Below are 18,068 nucleotides of genomic sequence, written 5' to 3'. Positions count from 1 at the left end.
GAATCCTCTGTACAGATTTTTTGTTGGTATTACAATAGCTAGTCAAAATTGGTACAGCATACAATATACCGTTTTGTATCAAATTCCGAATATGAGTCTATTCCGAACACTCGATTTTTGTGTGGCGACTTGGTTGAAATGTTTCGCTGAATCATCGAATTACAAGGAAATGGCAGTCAATTGCAATTCGGTTTTGATGCCTTCAGGAGTAGTGATGATTCTCTAGTTCGAAGTCAGTAAAACTAGCTCAGATTAATATAATTACGAAATTATTCATTTGAACACGATTTATTAGTGCTGTGCGGAATTTGAATCAAGGTGTTTGGAATATGAGACTTTGCTCTAGCATTTGAATCAAAATTTTGTTCCATACTTTTACCTAAAAACAATACTAAACAAATTTAAATAAACATTTTTATAAGCACACCCAACAGCCAACAGTTAGGTTTTGCGATGCAATTAAAATGTTCACAAATATCATCTTATTTATGCCTATCAGAAGGATTTGAGGTCACTGTTGGCTTTAGGTGTTCGAAATATGCGTCAAAACGGTAGCCAGTCATTATGTCTAATTTATTTGCAAATAAAAGCTACCTCTTCAGACAAAGTTTAGATCAGGCCTGCCCAATGTACAGCCAACAATGTCTAAACATTGTAGAACATTATAAAAATGTAGAAATTCAAATTTAGAAGTTATGGGGAAAATATGATTTTTAAGGGGGTACCCATCATTTTTACCCCCTAACTTCGTCAGTGTAAGAGATAGAGATTTTCCGACTTCGACATACTTTCGTGAAATAATGTCGTCTACAATTCTTTCTTAGACAGTTTTACAAATGATGAAACTTTGTAGAATATGTCGAAACGCTAAACCCAATAGTTTCAGAACAAACACACATGTCCCACTTTTTTTATTTCGTCCTACTTCATTTTATGTGGCTCGCGAAGAGTCTCAAGACCCTTCTCATAATTTTCCCGTTCATTGCTCTACCTGCGTAAAGTGAGATCATACCAAAAGTTATTTTAGCATCATACTCAATTTTAAGCTAAAATTCCAGTTCTGTGATTTCTTGTATTTTATTTATTCTATTCTATATTCAATAATGATGAATAATTCAAAAAAGTTTCATATCAAAATATTTGGTTGATTTATAATGCTTTTTAGGAACAAAATTGGTTTGTTGATTTATCTGTTTTGTTTATCTTTCAATCGATTCTATTGGTTTCTAGATCGATTTTCAGTCGCCGCCTTCTAGTTCTATACTTTTTTAACTTACTGCTACCGCTATTTGGGCCCCTGAAGCCAAACTATTAAAATTATAATTTTTTTTACTTACATCCACATTTGCAGTTCCTTTTATGTTTTCGAAGTTCATGTAGGTAGAATTGGCCAACGATTCTATGAACTCAAACATTTCTATCTTTTCGTCGTCAAGCATAAACGATCGACTGCAATAAAAAAAAGAAAAGGAATATTTTAGTTTTCGTCGCAAAATTAATTTAAACACAATCGGTAGGAAGATGCATGCATAAGAGTGTAAAAGCATATAACTCGAAATGCAGACACCTTCATGACTTTGCTTTATTTTGCAAGGGGATATTACCACAAGTCTAAGAAAGAATTTGCTAGAGCATTTGCTCTAGAGAATGCTATAGGCTCCAAAAAAGCAAATAAAACGCAACCTTAGTTTGAGTAGACTCGTCATAAAAGCATGATATACTAGGAGCGCTTATTCTATGCACAATACGGGAAGTCCCAACAGCAACCAAAATGTAATTTCAATTCTTTTCCGCTACGCGCCATTTCTGAATGGTTATTACTCGATTTTCCGCTCATTTAATGGAATGTTCTGTTCATAACTTCAGCACAGCAATGTCGTAAATCTCCCACAAATCTCTCCAGTGGAGAAACAGGATCGTCTGAGTAGCCTTGCAGCCGTTGAGGTTGGTTGGTCGGCCAGCTGGCGACCCATTTTTATTGGTCGCGGTGTAGATGGTGCGGCTATACATCAGATCGTAGTTGAATTAATGTCGTAAACTTTTGCGTTATTGCATTTTGTCTACAATCTGCACTTCGGCGGCGGAAATGGGTTTTGGCATTTCTTTCCTTGACATTACCCTGCTAATTCTAAATTCCAGCACGTTCCCGGTTTCTAAGAGTAAACGGATTTGAAATGGTTAATAAAGGTTATTTCATGTTTTATATTAGGCCAATGCAAATTTTATTTTGAAATTTTTCTTAAAAATTATATTTGTATCGGCCCAGTAGTGGATCTTTTTTGTGGACTTTTGTGGACCGCACGACTAAATTCATTTTCATTTGGGGCTTAAACTGCCCATAAATGCATGTCAGTCCCATTTTTGCTGGATTTCATATTCACATGGGACAATTATGCGTTTATGGGCAGTAAAGCTCTAGATATGTTGTGAAGATAAACAGGTGAAAGCTGTTTAGAGCTTGCCATGAACATTTCCTTTCCCATATTGAAAGTTAATCACTTGTTGTTCATACAATCCTCAGATAGGGTGCGACTTATTTTTCGAATGTTCTCAAAACCGTTTGGTTTGATAATCGTGTGCTATTGAGAAATCTTCAAGTTTGAGCCAAAACCAAATGGCTTTCAAATACAACTATAAATTCACTTCAAGCGACTTGAAGGTGAATTTATAGTTGTATCATATGACATTCAATCTTACATAACTTCAGCATTTTTCGTTCAACATTTTTAATTCTTCTAGCAGAGAGTGGATTTTTTTTCGTTTTCGCGTTTCTTCGGCAGTGTGCTTGGTAAAACCCAAGCAAGAGAGTGCTTTGTGGTGGCTCTGTGGTGTTCACTGTTAGAAGAGCGGCGGATTGCAGAGGAGCTTCGAAAGAGGAATATACTGAGTTTGTTCCAATCAGCAGCGCATGATCGCAATGCATGAATAATACATTTGTCAACCAGAACGTCTACCAAACGTATCCCATGGCATTACCTTTTCCATCAACATTCCACAACATCCCGTAATACCTATGAGCGGTCGTAGAGTTATCTGCATCTTTCTTAAGTAGGTGTTCAATTAATCATCCTTTCCCATTCCCCAGCTTTCGCAAGGACGTGACCAGGACAGCTCTCGACAGTTGGAGGATGCGTCAATCTTGTCTAAGAGTTAGAGGTTAGCCCCAAACTTCTGACTTTGGCAACGGACGGGAAGGAGGCAACCCTCATACATAGTCTAGGACTATACCACCTACGAATTTGTGCGAAATGCTTAATGCTAATGCTGATGCTAACATTTTGAATTCTTCTAGCATTTTTTTGAATATAAATTTATGAAAATATTTAGGAACAGGAAGTTTGACTGAGACTATAAGCAGTATTAGTTAAAAGTAGGTTTCTAGTATTTGCAACAATGAGTAAACGTAACGAAAAATAATTTCGAGGCTACGAAATTCAACATGTTGAGTGCTAAGAAGTTGAAAACCTCATTCTATTACTTTAAAATCAAGATGGCTGCTAGATTTTTTGAATCAAAATAATACTCCTATTCTTCACTTGTCTCGAAGAAAATACCAGACGGATTTCACGCCAACTCGACAAAGGGATTGGCAGTACCCCTTCAGAATTCAATGAAACTTTATGGGTGTGAAGACTATGTGAAACTAAGATACTTTACATACTTTGTTTTTTTCAAAATCGATCTAGACTAACATTTGGAAAGGGTCAAAGTTTTTTTTTACTTTTTTTTTATAAACCGGTATAACTCGAAAACGATAAGACCTACAAAAAAGTGTTGTATGGGGGACTGTCGTGAAATTTCCTGACGATTTAGAGAAAAAAATTGAAAAAATAAAAACACATTTTCTACACTGAAAAAAAAAAATATTCAAAACTTTAAAGTCGATTAAAAAAAACGGCCATTTCAAATTTTGATCATCCTTAAGCAAAAAGTTTTGTAATTAAATTTACTAAATGTCGTCCATACATTGCAAATTGGGCATATTTTAGGGAAAAAAGTTTTTCTAACGTCGAATTTTTTAAGTCCCTGCCTATGAGAAAATCAACTCCGTCTAACAATCCGACGGATTTTTATGGTTTGAAAGGTATCACAACAGTATTGCAAACATTGAAAAGTAACAACCTTATCCATACCCCATTAAATTCTCTTTTGAAAAAGTTTTGTGAAAAAAAAACTTAGTAAACGTAGCTGCGTTAAACGCCAGATGAATAAGAAATAATGAATATGTTTGTATTGTTATCTACCTAAAAAAGTTGATAAGCTCATAACTCATGATTTTATTTTAAAATTACAGTCTGCTTTTCTACGAAACAAAAAAGACTCCTTAAAACAAGGTTAAATACTGGTAATTAGCGACTTTTCTGAAAATTATAACGCTGCTCAAGGATATCACTTGAATAATTCCCAAGTAACGATACACCAATTCTAGATTTACCATAAAAAAGATAATAAATTGGAAAATGTTAGTTTTATTATAATATCAGACCCATGACGCAGTAGCAGTTCAGCTATTTATTTCAAAATTGATAAATTTTGTTAAACAAATCAAAAGTTATTTTTAAATCAGATGGAGCTGCAGCTCATTCTAAAAATAATAAAAAAAAAGTCAGCTTATGTAATTTCAAGAAAATACATGGATTGAAAGCGGAGTGGCACTTTTTTGCCACATCCCACGGCAAAGGCCCCTGTGACGCTATTGGTGGCACTCTCAAGCGAATGGCAAAAAGAGCAAGTCTTGCAAAATACTATGGAAACACAATCGCTACTCCGCGAGAACTATTCGACTGGGCAGTAAAACAAACTGATACATGTATCACCAAATTGAATTTCTGTTATATATCTAATGAACAATATGTTAAAATGTCAGAGGAATTGGTGGAATTTTTTGATAAGGTTAAAACTGTCCCTGGTACCCAAAAATATCATTGTTTCATGCCTATTAGTGATACACAAATTGCAGCCAAACGGTATACCAATTCAGAGGATGAACCAAAAATATTCAATTTTTTCAGTAAAGCCCAAAAATAACGTAAATATTCATGTTACGTTTTAGGATATATAGCAATAATAAAAATAAAAACAAACCACGACTTTTTTCATTAGCATAATATTGACCATTTCCAGACACCAGTTAAGATTGACTTTGACCAAATAAGAAATTAAATATTATTGTGATATCTTTCCAACCATAAAAAAACCCATCGAATTGTTAGACTGAGTTGATTTTCTCATAAGCGGTTTGGTGCGAGATCAAATGAATTTAATTTAAAAAACTCTAACTACTCCCAATAAAACGAATATGATCTATTTTGTGATTAAAACTCATTTATCACTTGAAAATATGATCATACTAGATTATTTAAAGCGAAATAAAAATAAAATAAAAAATTCATTTTGGACTTTAAAAAATCGATGTTAGAAAAACTTTTTTCTCTAAAATATGCCCAATTTGCAATGTATGGACGACATTTAGTAAATTTAATTACGAAACTTTTTGCTTAAGGCCGTTTTTTTAAATCGACTTTAAAGTTTTGAATCATTTTTTTTTCAGTGTAGAAAATGTTTTTTTATTTTTTCATTTTTTTTTCTAAAACGTCAGGAAATTTCACGACAGTCCTCCATACAACCCTTCTTTGTAGGTCTTACCGATTTTGAGTTATACGGGTTTAAAAAAAAAAAGTAAAATAAAAACTTTGACCCTTTCCAAATGTTAGTCTAAATCGATTTTGAAAAAAAAAAAAACAAAATATGCAAAGTATCTTTGTTTCATATACTTTTGACATCCAGAAAGTTTCATTGAATGCTGAAGGGGTGCTGCCAATCGCGTGACGAGTTGGCGTGAAATCCGTCACCAACGATTAGAAACTTGTTCTTTTATTGTTCGAAAAATGATGTTTGCATTTATTGCACTCGCCATATAATCGTATAACATGTTTTAGAAAAACGTTCATTTCATAGGGTTAATACGGTTCCGGGTCATTTGGCCGAATGCCGTTTGGTCGAAATTGAAAACAATAGTGAACTACAATTAGCATGAATTTGTAATGAATTTCAAACCTGAATTTCAAAGAACAGTTAATGATTAAAGCTAAAGGAGGATAATTCATTATTGAAATATAGCTCTTTAGTTTTAGTTCAAGAAATACTCAATGCTGAAAAAAGAACATTCTAAATGTAAGCAATTATTTACTTCTTTGCTAGCTGGTAGTAGATGCCAGCATAGGTTTTCGCATTACGTTTGTAGTTAGCTTTTGACAGTTACTAAAACGGTTTACGACTTATTCGTCTTTCTTGTCATGTCTACCTATCTCAAGTGATATTCCTTATAACTCTGGTACCTTTTATTTGATCGTACCTACGGGATTTCTGAACTATAAATACGGGCTGACGTAAGCGCAGAAGAGGAGAATGCCCGGACTGTGGACTGATTAACATATTATTTTATTCTTTATTTGCAGGATATAAAAGTGGCGACGAGGATCATGGAAACGTGTGTTGGCGATTATCGTTTTTCAAAGAGGTGGCGAGTTTGCCAATTTTATTTGTTTGAGTATGGTGAATTTGCCAATTTGAGTTGAACTAAATTGTTCTTTAGAGCTGACTAAATTGTCGTACATTGTGAACATAATTGTTCTGTTGTGAAGCGAGATATTATATTGAGGTGAACGAAATTGTTCTTTAGTGTTGACGAAGTTGTCATATGTAATATTGAGCAACATGAATCCAATGATTTGACTGTTTTGTTGTAGTTGTAGTACAATTGTGGAATTTTTTAGGTACATTTTCGATTGTTCGTTGTATCAGTTGTTATAACGTGAAAATGGCCTTTCTAAAGGGGAAAGGACTATCATGTCTACCTATCTCAAGTGATATTCCTTATAACTCTGGTACCTTTTATTTGATCGTACCTACGGGATTTCTGAACTATAAATACGGGCTGACGTAAGCGCAGAAGAGGAGAATGCCCGGACTGTGGACTGATTAACATATTATTTTATTCTTTATTTGCAGGATATAAAACTTCTGTAGCACGATTTGCTTCAATCGTTCTTATTGTACTTAGTAAATTTATTGATTTCTAGCAACCACAAGTATGGCTACTTATTTTCACAACGGAGAAACAGTGAGCTTCTTTGACGTAAGTGTTCACCGAGTCGTTCGGTTTACTGAAATACGCAATCAACAGTGCAGAATTCAGTTCACACGTTGCAATCTTAATCTTGGAGGAAAATGACGTCTCACCTAAGTAAACCCTTGTACTAAAAATATGTTTTTAACAAAACTCTTTACTCTTGTATTATAAGCCTTAATTCCAATAACTCTGACAAATATTCAAATATGAAAGAACAGCCTATGATCAAGAGAAGGAAATATCTCTATTTTAAAATTTAAGCAAGTGTAATGCAAATAATTGTTATATCAGTATAACTGCAAAGAACTGCCACTGAATTTAAAGAAGGTAAAATTCCCTTTTTAAATGTAAGCTAAATTATTGCTAATAATAATAAGAAACCAGTATAAATCGAAAGAAAAGCCTATGCTTAAAAGAAGGAAAATTTTCTGATGAAATTATCAATCAACCATCAGCTTAGAGTCTTGAAGCGAGCCCACAATTTCGTCTTCAATTTGGACCGGACAAACATGACGTTCCGACACATCATACAGATGAACAAATTAATTAGCTGATCAGTTATTAGGCCACACTTATGAATCCTACACGTCCTAGTTTGAATAAAATAATATATTTTTTGTTCGTAATTCGGCCAAAAGGCATTCGGCTGGACAACGGCTAATACTATTGCTTACCTATAGTTTTTGTAGCTGCTCTTACTCAGTATTTTCTCAGCTTTCTGATAGTGATCTAAGAATTTAAAACAAGCGGTGGTTTTTCTGACGAAATTGAAGATGGTGATCAAATTCAAAATGACCGCCAAATTGAAAATAGCCACCAAATTTTGTTTAAGCTTCAAATAAAAGCTTCATCCTTCCTTTATACGATGCCACTAAGTTTGCTATGTGTTTCAGGGGAAAAATGACACATATCACGTGAAGAAATACCTATAATTTATCGAAAAATGGGCTTTTCGCAAACTGTTTAGCTAGCTGGCGTATGAGGGGTTCACCAAGTTGAGAAAACTGAAACGACCATACCCCTTAGTTTTAGATTATACTAGCTACTAGCGATCATTGACATAAAATTGAAATTTAAACGATGTGTGACGATCGCGGCTGGTTTCAGCGAGAATAAGCAATTGTAATCGGAGCCGTAATATTATGAAGATGGCAGTTTGTAGTGTGCAATCTACGAAATACTCCACTACGCAAAACAACGCAAAGACCTTACTGAATATGGCGTGTTTCGGGTCATTTGGCCGAACGCCATTTGGCCGAAACAATAAAATAAAAGAATAAACTAAAGTATGCATTGTTCTGGATAATAGCAACGTATAACGGTTTTGAATGCTCACGCTCTAGTTTTATTACTTTTCAAGCAATATAGCTACAATTTTCTCCACAGTATGTATGTATATTTATTAGAGACCGTTTAACCATTTGGTCATTCCGGTCGTTGATTTCATGTTAAATACAATTTGGTCTTATTATCTTGTTCACTTCTTAATTCTAACACTTTTTAAAAGGTTCTATGTTCCATTTGTTTCCGGGGTTGGAGATTTCTGCCTAGACATCGAGGGCTGCTACAGATTTTGCAGCTTTCATTGCGGTTTTCTTCCACTGTTTCCTTAGGATAGTGAGGATGCCGATGAGCAGTTGTATTGTTGAGATTATCAGGATCAGGCTAATCTTCCAATCGTGGTCTTCTAGAAGTCCGGTGTGGACTTCCTGATTCTCGATAATGGTGACATCCTGGTCATTCTCCACAGTACTACAAAGGTTTGTGAAAGGAAAAGTTTTCAAGCAATAGAGCTTAAATTTTCTCCACAGTGCTATTAAAATATGTTCGATTTCGAAACCACAAAATTTCAAACTTTCTGAGCCCCTGTTGGAAAGTGACATACTAGGTGAAATTGTTCGAAATAATAGCAGTTTTGAGAAAAGAAACTTCAGCCTCACATTGAGCTCTTAAATTTCATATCACTTGCTATTTAGACAGCTTCCACCTTGTAGAAAAAAAATGTGGGAGTTGGCAAACTACTATTTTTCGAAAAAAAAAACCATAAAATATCTCACTTTCTTGTAGAAGCTTAGAAAAACTTGGAATTATGCAATCACTCAATTGATTATATTTGAATTTCTGTGTAAAAAAATCAGCTCAAATGCTTGAAACGGAACAAACCAATACGATGATAAAGTTGAGCATTTTGTGTGAAAATGTACATAGGTTGCTATTATTCAGAAGAGCACTATACATTGCACAGGCCAGTTTATTCTATGAAAAGGACGTTTTATCTTTAATATACAGATAACTACATCTCCAGTACAAGTTTAAAAAATAACTAGTGCAAAATGTGAAAGAATAGCTTTTAATGAAAGAGGTGAAACTTCAGTTGAAATTGTTATAATATATTACGCCAGTAAATATTCACCGTAAAGACAGAAGTCGAAAGAAAAAAAATGTTTCAAAAAATACTCTTGATTGACAAGTTCACCATTAGCACGTTAAGCTTCAGTTCAAATAATTATGAGAGAAATAGTATTATTTGAAAGAACAGTCTATGACAGTACTTCCCAAACTGTGCGCCGCGGCGCCCTGGTGCGCCGTAGCACATCTTCTGGTGCGCTGCAAATTAATTTACAACTTACTCGAATATCTGCGCAAAATTTTGGAAAAAAAATTACAACCATTACCGTGGCTGTTCAATTGATGACTCGCCTAACAAAGTATTTTTTTTTTCGGAAAATCAATGCTGACATCGAAGAAGAATTTTTGATAACTTTTTGTGACGATATTTTTACCGCAATCACATTCTATACAAACTTGGTACAAATCGCTCTAGACATTTACAAATAGTACCTAATAAAATTGTCAATATATTTTTTATTTTTTAAGGAAGAGTGTTGACAAAGCTGGGTTCTTGAACATACGGACTGGTTTTCGCAAGAAAGAAAGGTAGTGAGTCGAATTTCAGATGTATGAAAACATAACCATTGGCTTGCACGAAACTTTTTCGAAGAAAAGCAAGATTAACTTAGTATAGATTCATTTGTCTAAGTTTTGACATAGTTTCAACCTACAGACCTAACAACCATATTTTTTTTTCTGCGAAAAACAATTGTCTTCTACGTTTGTACACAGTTTTTAAAGCCAACTTAAGATTTTTCTTATAAAGTTAAGCATATTAAAGATATTATTTTAAATTTTTAATTTTCAGCTCTCACGTGACTAATCAAAAAAGAAGAAATAAAATTAATTTTAGTAGTAGATTTCGACAAATGCGAAAAACTAAAAATATAGTTTAAGCTATTGTTGAATTTGGGAGCTTGAAGATTTCATATTTTATTTGCAAAACCTCATTTATTTTTGGGACTCTCTATATTGTTTAAAACTCGTTTCGTTTTGTGATTTTGAAGGTAACTTCGATTCTGTAAAATTGAGCTGAGGAAAGTGTGCAAACCATCACACAGAATTTTTCGTTTCCAGTGATGCTCTTTGGCTATTGGAGTCATGTTCCTGTATACACAAAATGAAGAAAATAACAAACAATATCTGAATATCATCAACAATAAGATTTTTCAAATTCAAAGTTTTTTCATATCGGTGCGCCGTGACGTTTTCAAAAATTTGATAAGGGCGCCACGATCTGTAAATGTTTGGGAACCTCTGGTCTATGATCAAGAAAGAAAAAAATCTCTTATGAAAATAGCAATACATTACTGCAAAGAGTTACTTGAAGATGGTAATATTACAAATTAATCAATTAATTAATAAATTAATTTAAAATTCAATTGCCTAAATTAAACTCCGATGGTAATTTAGAACCGAACCAGCCTTCAGCCAAGAGTCTTGATATGACGTGCGAATCCAGCTTTTTAAAAGCGCTTATGGCTGCCGCAAACGACCTCGTTTCTGGTAGGGCTAAGTCGATTTGACGTTTGGCTTGGGTCGTTTTATATTGAACGGACCCAAGCCAAACGTCATATCGACTGATCCCTACCAGAAAGGAAGCCTATTTGTGGTAGCTCTTAGCGCTCGTAAAAAGGTGGATTCATCCTAAAGAGATTTTTATTTTTCTCTTGGTTCTTTATATAGGGTAATAACACCGGTTTTGGCCAGTCTCAAAGAAAATGTCAATAAAAAATATATGGGAAGCCGTATTTATACTACAAATATGACAAATGCAAGCTTTCAATCCATATTATGTGTGTAAATATCGAAACTGAGCAAAGCCATCGTTTTCCTTTGAAAATATCGTTGGTTAATATAGGCCACCAGAACCAGTTTTGACCAGATACTTAACTTCGATTCCAAAATTGGCCAATCACATTGATTTCTTATGACAGAGGCCAAATTAGGAGTGCCCTGGCCAAATTAGGTGTATGAGATTTAAAATTATAAGGAAAATGAATTGAAAAAGAGGAAAAAGAAGAAGAATAAGAAGAAGATGCACATTCCAACTAAATCTACTTACGCTGCAAACTGGTCGAACAGTTCTCGGTCAATGCGCTCCATGGGACAAATGGTCAAACTCGGAAGAGAAATGTTCCAATAGTAATGATCCTTCTCGATGGCAACAACCGTACTTTTGGTGAGAAACCTTTCCCACGATTCCAAACTTAGAGTCACGCAAAAATACAATGATATCACAATCAGCACTATCCATAGGACTCTAGAAGAGGAATCGTGTGAGATGGATTCTCCTGTATTCGCGTTTAATTTCACAGCTCACTTCTCTACCAAATGAAGAAGAGCTTTTCCCAGATACGTTATACCATGCAGTGCCCCATGCGAGAAGAACACATCGAAGAAAATTTCCACCGGACGTAAAATTCCTCTGATTCGGCTTGGTTGATTAATCGGCTTATTAATTGATGATTTTTTATTCACCGTTTGGTCGTCCATGGTGAAACAAAATTAATTTCATTTAAAGCTTAAACCTGTCTGCTATGACTGAATACACATGATTGGATTGAAACCTTCACAAATTGCAATTTAATACGAACATGGATATGGGGCCTCGATGCCTGTTTCAAGCGCTTGCGTGAATATTAGTTCGATAATTGTGCAACAGTACAATTCTCTGCCATTAATATTGCATTGTCGAAGTTTAAATTGTAATTTATTCATAATAGCATGTTATACTTTATTTGCCAACGAGGCATCGAATACGGATTGCGTCACTTCGTGAATGTTTTGCTTGTGGAACGCTGAGTAGTATGCTGGTCTCCTATAGTTCATTTCACGGCGAAATTCTCTCTTTTCGCTTTACAACAAAACTTTAAAACAACGATGCCAGTAAGATAAGAATTTTCGTCCGCTCAAGTAACTTCAATGCTTGGAGTTTGCTCGACTTCCCAGGGCAAACATATTCTCGAGCTTTTACCACGCGATACACAACTGGTCACATAGAAAGCTCTCAGTCAGGAACTGTTCTGAATAATAAACTGAAATATAGCATTTGTTCCAGTTGGGTAGTAATGTCAGAATTTTCATTAGTTATAATTATTATAAGATAGCAGAACACCCCAACGCATGAGCCAGGATGTGACTAACCAGGCGCACATTAGCACTTGAATAAAGCTTGCCAAGCACCAGAAACATGATATCCTGTCGTGGTGCTCGTTGGTTTTCCACGCCACGCCATTCGTTCGTTTGCATGTTGCAGATAGACTTCCATCCACACGCACGCTGATCTCAACTTGGGTGTTAGCAGGAGGAAGTTCGATGTTTGTTGAGTGGCGTTATAATAATAATTGTTGTTATCATAACCGTGATTGTTCGATGTCCTATAATGTGCTGCAGGTTCACGGGTGCAGCAACTGGTGCAGGAGATTGAAGTTATTTTACCATCAATTGCGAGCAGTTACTACCGACAACAATACTATTTTAGTATGACTATCAAATAAATAGAATTAAGCGTAAAATGGTATCCACACCACAGCTGGTGGGTTAGTTTAATAGTTAGGATGTAATTAAATGCTTCATTGGTGAGGAAAATGGTGCCTGCTATTGATTTTGCGGCCATGCAAATTTTGAATCAGAGCTTTGTGCGTTGAAACCCATTTATAACGCAGGTACAGAGTAACGGAGGTATGGACATTACCGTGGTTCAAAATTTTTACTGTTACTATGGCGTCTGATCCGCAAATCTTCTAACCCAACCAACTTTCAGCGATCATGTCAGCTGTCGGAATTCACTCATAACCAAATAAGCAATGTGTATGGAGCAAAAACATTTTTTGAATCACCCTAATCCGACATACATACTTGTTGTTCGAAGTGAGCTGGTTGGTTCTGTTCTAGAGAATATATGATATTCATCCAATGCGAAAACCATTGAAATTCAACAATTACTGCTAAACTTCGGTGGTTCATGTTACCAATAAATTCCGAAAACCATAAACTGTTTCGCGGTTTTGTACATTTTGAGCAACTTATCAATTAATTAAGAGGCTATCCCCAAAGTTCATAAGAATAGCTTTCAGAGAACAAAGTAAAGCAAAAGTTGTGTTACAATATTCATATAATACTTTTCGGTCTCACCGCGAACGCATCTCCCATTACTGGCTCACTCAACTTTTGATATTTGTAAGTGACGAATAATTGTTAATTCATTATTTACAAAAATAAAGAACAAATAAATGTATACGAGATCAATCCCTCTACCGGCAGCTTCATTTTTTACTGCTAAAAAATGTTCAAATCGCGATAGTTTTCTTGTTTCTCGATATCATTACACCTTTTTTTCACAAGCTATCAAAAAACTCTTCTAGTTTTAGAATATGTGTCGATATTGATAATTGGTCATCTGGATCCGAAGGAATTCCAAAATTCCTTGGGGGACCGACGCGTTGCCATAACCCACGAAAATATCTCTAGCTGAAGCTACAACTTACCTTCAATCTTCCATACCGTCGTCTTTGATCCTGCACATTTCTTTTTCTTCGGAGTACTCGCACAAATTATGGGCACAACGAACCGTTCATTAGCATGTGTCGAATTTTCCACCGATGTTCGTCTGAATTTGAACCTCAGTTAGTCAAAGTAGTTAATCTTTGTTTGATAGCTTAGGATTTAACTAGTTGTATTTTAGATGTAAGTCAAAATTATATCATTTGGAAACTATGTAAATTCTGTTGATACGAAAAGACGAGAAGATTTTGCGCCCCTTTGAGAAAGACTCTAATGTTGATCTACTCAAATGGGCTTTTCCCTACTCCAAATAAAGAAATAAAGAAATACAGAATTTTGATCGTATTCGGATAATTACTCCTCGAAATGATACATTAATGCGAGAATGTTGTGAAAAATTTGATGCTGCCGCCTTTGAGTAATGAGCATTTGTGTTTCTGGAACCACGCTGGACAAATAAAGATCTTGAAAATTGTATATTGTATAGTACACATTTTATTTTTTTGATAAATTGAGCAAAAATTAAATGGCCGCCAAAGACATTTTATATGGAGAATGTCGGTCCTAAATGGAACATCGGAATATCTTCGAAACTAGATCACCAATGATTAATATCGACACGGATAAACTAGAAGAGTTTTTTGAGATCTGGTGCAAAAATATTTAGAAACAAAAAAGTTACCGCGATTTGTATATTTTTTTAGCGGTGAAAAATGAAGCTGTCGGTAGAGGGGTTAAATCAACATTAAGACTATCAGAACTGGTTGTCTTTTAGTTATAAGTTTTATAGCGTTAAGTCATGCTCATCTATGCAACCAATCAACGACCGCAAGATATTAATCTTTACAGTACTGGATGACGACATCCAAGTTTCAAAATTATGTATCTTCCCCATCGTTTGATCGATTTTGATGCGATTTTCGAAATTGGTGATGGTTCCGGATTTAGGTCCGAGTTTGTCGAGAGAACCCTGGGTATTTCGAAACGAAAATCATAGAGAAAATATAAGAAATTTCATAAAAAAAAAAATCAAAAATTTATGGAACATTGATCTATTTGATAGAATATATCACCTGCTGAAGTTTGGAAACTATTGTGGTCATTTGAGGAACATGGTCACCGGATATCGGTCCAGATAGGAATCCCAACTGATATCATTCGACAACTTAAAATTCATGATTTTTCACCCAGAATTTATTAAATATCGTATCATGGATTATAGAGTGGTTCTGACTATTTTGAGACACTCGGTGTCAGGTTCTAATAGGGCACTAAACGACTGATTTTGAAACCTCTCCAGCTGCTGTTGTATGATAGCTTGAATTTTATGTCAAATAGATCAACTTACAATGATTTTTAAATATTTTCAATAAGGTTTGTTTGTATTTCCCAATCATTTTTTTTCGTACCTTAGTCTGAAACCTTTGGGCGGGACAGCTTTTGCAAGCTCTTGAGCAAGACACTGCCCAAGTAACAATTTTAGTTTTACTAATTACTTCCAGGGTGTTATAAATAAACGTCCATAAATCTATGGTCAAGGTACTTTTGCCTTCATCACATCCAAAAAAACCTCTTGTAGACTAGAACGTGGCCCACTCTTAAAAAGGCTATGAAGTGTATATTTATGTCACACACATAATGCAAAATAGCATTAATGGTAGCTTTTTTGGGGCCACCCGTTCTAGATGAATGTCGCTTCATCTTGAAAAAGATTTTTATCATAACGTCGATCTTGCCGCATTTATTCCAACTTAAACAAAACAAAATAAGATTATATGATAATTTATTCCGTAGTCTTTTTATTTTAATTGATTCATTTGGATATAGTGCTCAAATCTTATGTGCCGAGTGAGATTTACTGTGAAATGTGGTGAAAAAAAGTAAAATTTCGGGTGCTCCCTCTTAAAGTGGTATGTTTCTAGTTGATTAGTATTTGCTAAAATAAACCGCCAGGTGAAGAAATAAACATATGCAATAATTTTTAATTTGATAGGGCAGTAATTGTGCTACAAATTATATTCAGTCAGTTTGATCATCACACAATACATCATATCAGCGAATTCATGGAGATAATATGATTTGAAAAAGTGAAATTGTGGCAACCGAAATAAAATTAATATGGCGGAACCATCGACAAATGCTATTTTGTCATCATAAATACACAAATAATGGCACAGTGCTATGATTCGGCATTTGTGGATATGAAATTACCTTGATAAATGCTGGTTGAAGATGATTCAGCTTTTTTTCGCTTTTTATTGTAACCAAGTAGCATTCAAGAAAGTTTGCTGTTTGGGTGTGCTATTATGAAGAATATACGCAAAAATAATGAAAACGGACTTTAGTTTGGCGTTCTTCCGTCAGGAATATGTGTTCGCAATGCATCTAAAGAGCCCATATACTGATTTAAGGAGTAAACATAAGGTAAGTTATCAAGATTCAAGTGCAAGTAAATCAGTTTAAAAGTAGCTTTTATGACAACAAGGTGTATTATATCAATCTTTTATCATAGCCGTAACAAATTAGTGTCATTCAGCCATAACTAGCAGTTTAAATGATTATATTGTATGCTAAAAAAAATCATCTTCTAGCAACGTCAAATGTCACCTCTAGCTATTATAACATTCACGTAACTGTCATAAAACATTAATAAATCTACACGAATGCAAAATTGCTGTGGAATTGTTACTTGGGTGAGTAACTCTGAGCAACTCTCGTTACTTGATTTCAAGCGCACATAGCAACCCGTTTAGTAACCTGTCGTTAGTGTTTTGAAAACAATGTTTTCCCAAGGTATCTAGAAGGGAAGTAATCCAATTTGCCAGATTCTTCATTCCGCTATTTTGAAACAACAAGTGACAGCTGGCGACTTTGTTTTGGTTGAAGTTCAATCCGCGACAAGAAGGCTCATAGACGCGCGAGAAAATTTTCACTCAACTGCTGTTACTAGCAGTAAACAACCCCCAACAATTCCATAGAAACTGTAGATTGAAGAACAGAGTACACAAACCCGCCAGCCGTCACTTCCACTTCTCCTGCAGCTGACCTCACTTCGCACCCACTGACTGCTTAGATCACTGAATCTCCCTTTAATAAATCTTGGTCTTCCCTGAAGAGCTCGCACGCACATAGGGAGTGTGCTGCTTTTGACCCGATTTTCTACCTAAATGCGTTAATTCATTGAACCCGATATGCCCGCCTTCATATTACAACCACTTAAGGAACGGAATTTATTATATCAACTTCTTCTCTTGAGTGGCAGGCTTTTTATACTATTCCCTGAAGTTAAACCTTTTTTACACATAAATTATTTTTGAACCTTTAAACATGATGCCACCCTTTTTAGGAATTCCAGAAAGCAATTCTCTAGAAGTGAGAAAAATTACGGGTTTTACTTAATTAACAAATTAATTACTATTCTCTCATTTGTCAGCTATGCTTTCGAAATATCCTGTTGGCAACTATTTTCTTTTTTCTCTGGGTGTCTGTTTCTCAGCGCAGTGGGTACTTTTACTTTTATCTGTCATTTCTGATTCCTATTTTTGATATAAAATGTGGAAATTTTGGTCATGAAATCATAAAGCAGGATGTGGAATCATGAATACAGTTCGTGAAAACATTAGCACTATCCATGAAATTAAATACCTGTCATTCATGATTCCAGTTTTGGTAATGAAAAGTGGAAATTTGAGTCATGAAATCATGAAGCAGGATCTTGAAATCATGAACTAATTTCATGAAAACATACTCACGTCAATTATGATCCCATTATATTTAAACAAACTAATAATATAAATAACATGATGTTGGATCCGGCCTTCGTGCCGGTTGTTTCGGAATACACTGTGAGAGCACACACATTCTTGATTAATATCCATGGTTTTATGACTTGTAGTCATGATATCAAGAAACATAAAATTTTATGATTTCATTACTGCTATAGAAAATGTTTATTTCGCATCAATTGAGAACTATTTAACGGAAAATTTTGAAACATTTAGAGTCAAATCTTTCCCATACAAGGTAGAGTGTCCGGAAT

General features: G+C 34.8%; 1 protein-coding gene across 2 annotated transcripts in view; it reads right to left on the bottom strand.

Moving 5' to 3' along the window:
• LOC5573493 (pickpocket protein 11) overlaps nt 1-12,086 on the bottom strand; it is a 39,451-nt gene extending 27,365 nt beyond the window's left edge. For both annotated transcript variants that reach the window (XM_021845722.1, XM_021845723.1), the window contains exons 1-3: nt 11,847-12,086; nt 11,589-11,786; nt 1,338-1,449 (exon numbers count right to left, since the gene is read on the bottom strand). In XM_021845722.1, coding sequence (XP_021701414.1) covers nt 1,338-1,449; nt 11,589-11,786; nt 11,847-12,019 — 483 coding nt within the window. In that variant the 5' untranslated portion in view covers nt 12,020-12,086. The remainder of the gene's footprint in view (nt 1-1,337; nt 1,450-11,588; nt 11,787-11,846) is intronic.
• Nucleotides 12,087-18,068: the final 5,982 nt, after the last annotated feature.

Source organism: Aedes aegypti, chromosome 2 (genome assembly GCF_002204515.2).
Source record: "Aedes aegypti strain LVP_AGWG chromosome 2, AaegL5.0 Primary Assembly, whole genome shotgun sequence".
Lineage (NCBI taxonomy): Eukaryota > Metazoa > Arthropoda > Insecta > Diptera > Culicidae > Aedes > Aedes aegypti.
This window is presented reverse-complemented; position numbering and strand designations above follow the sequence as displayed.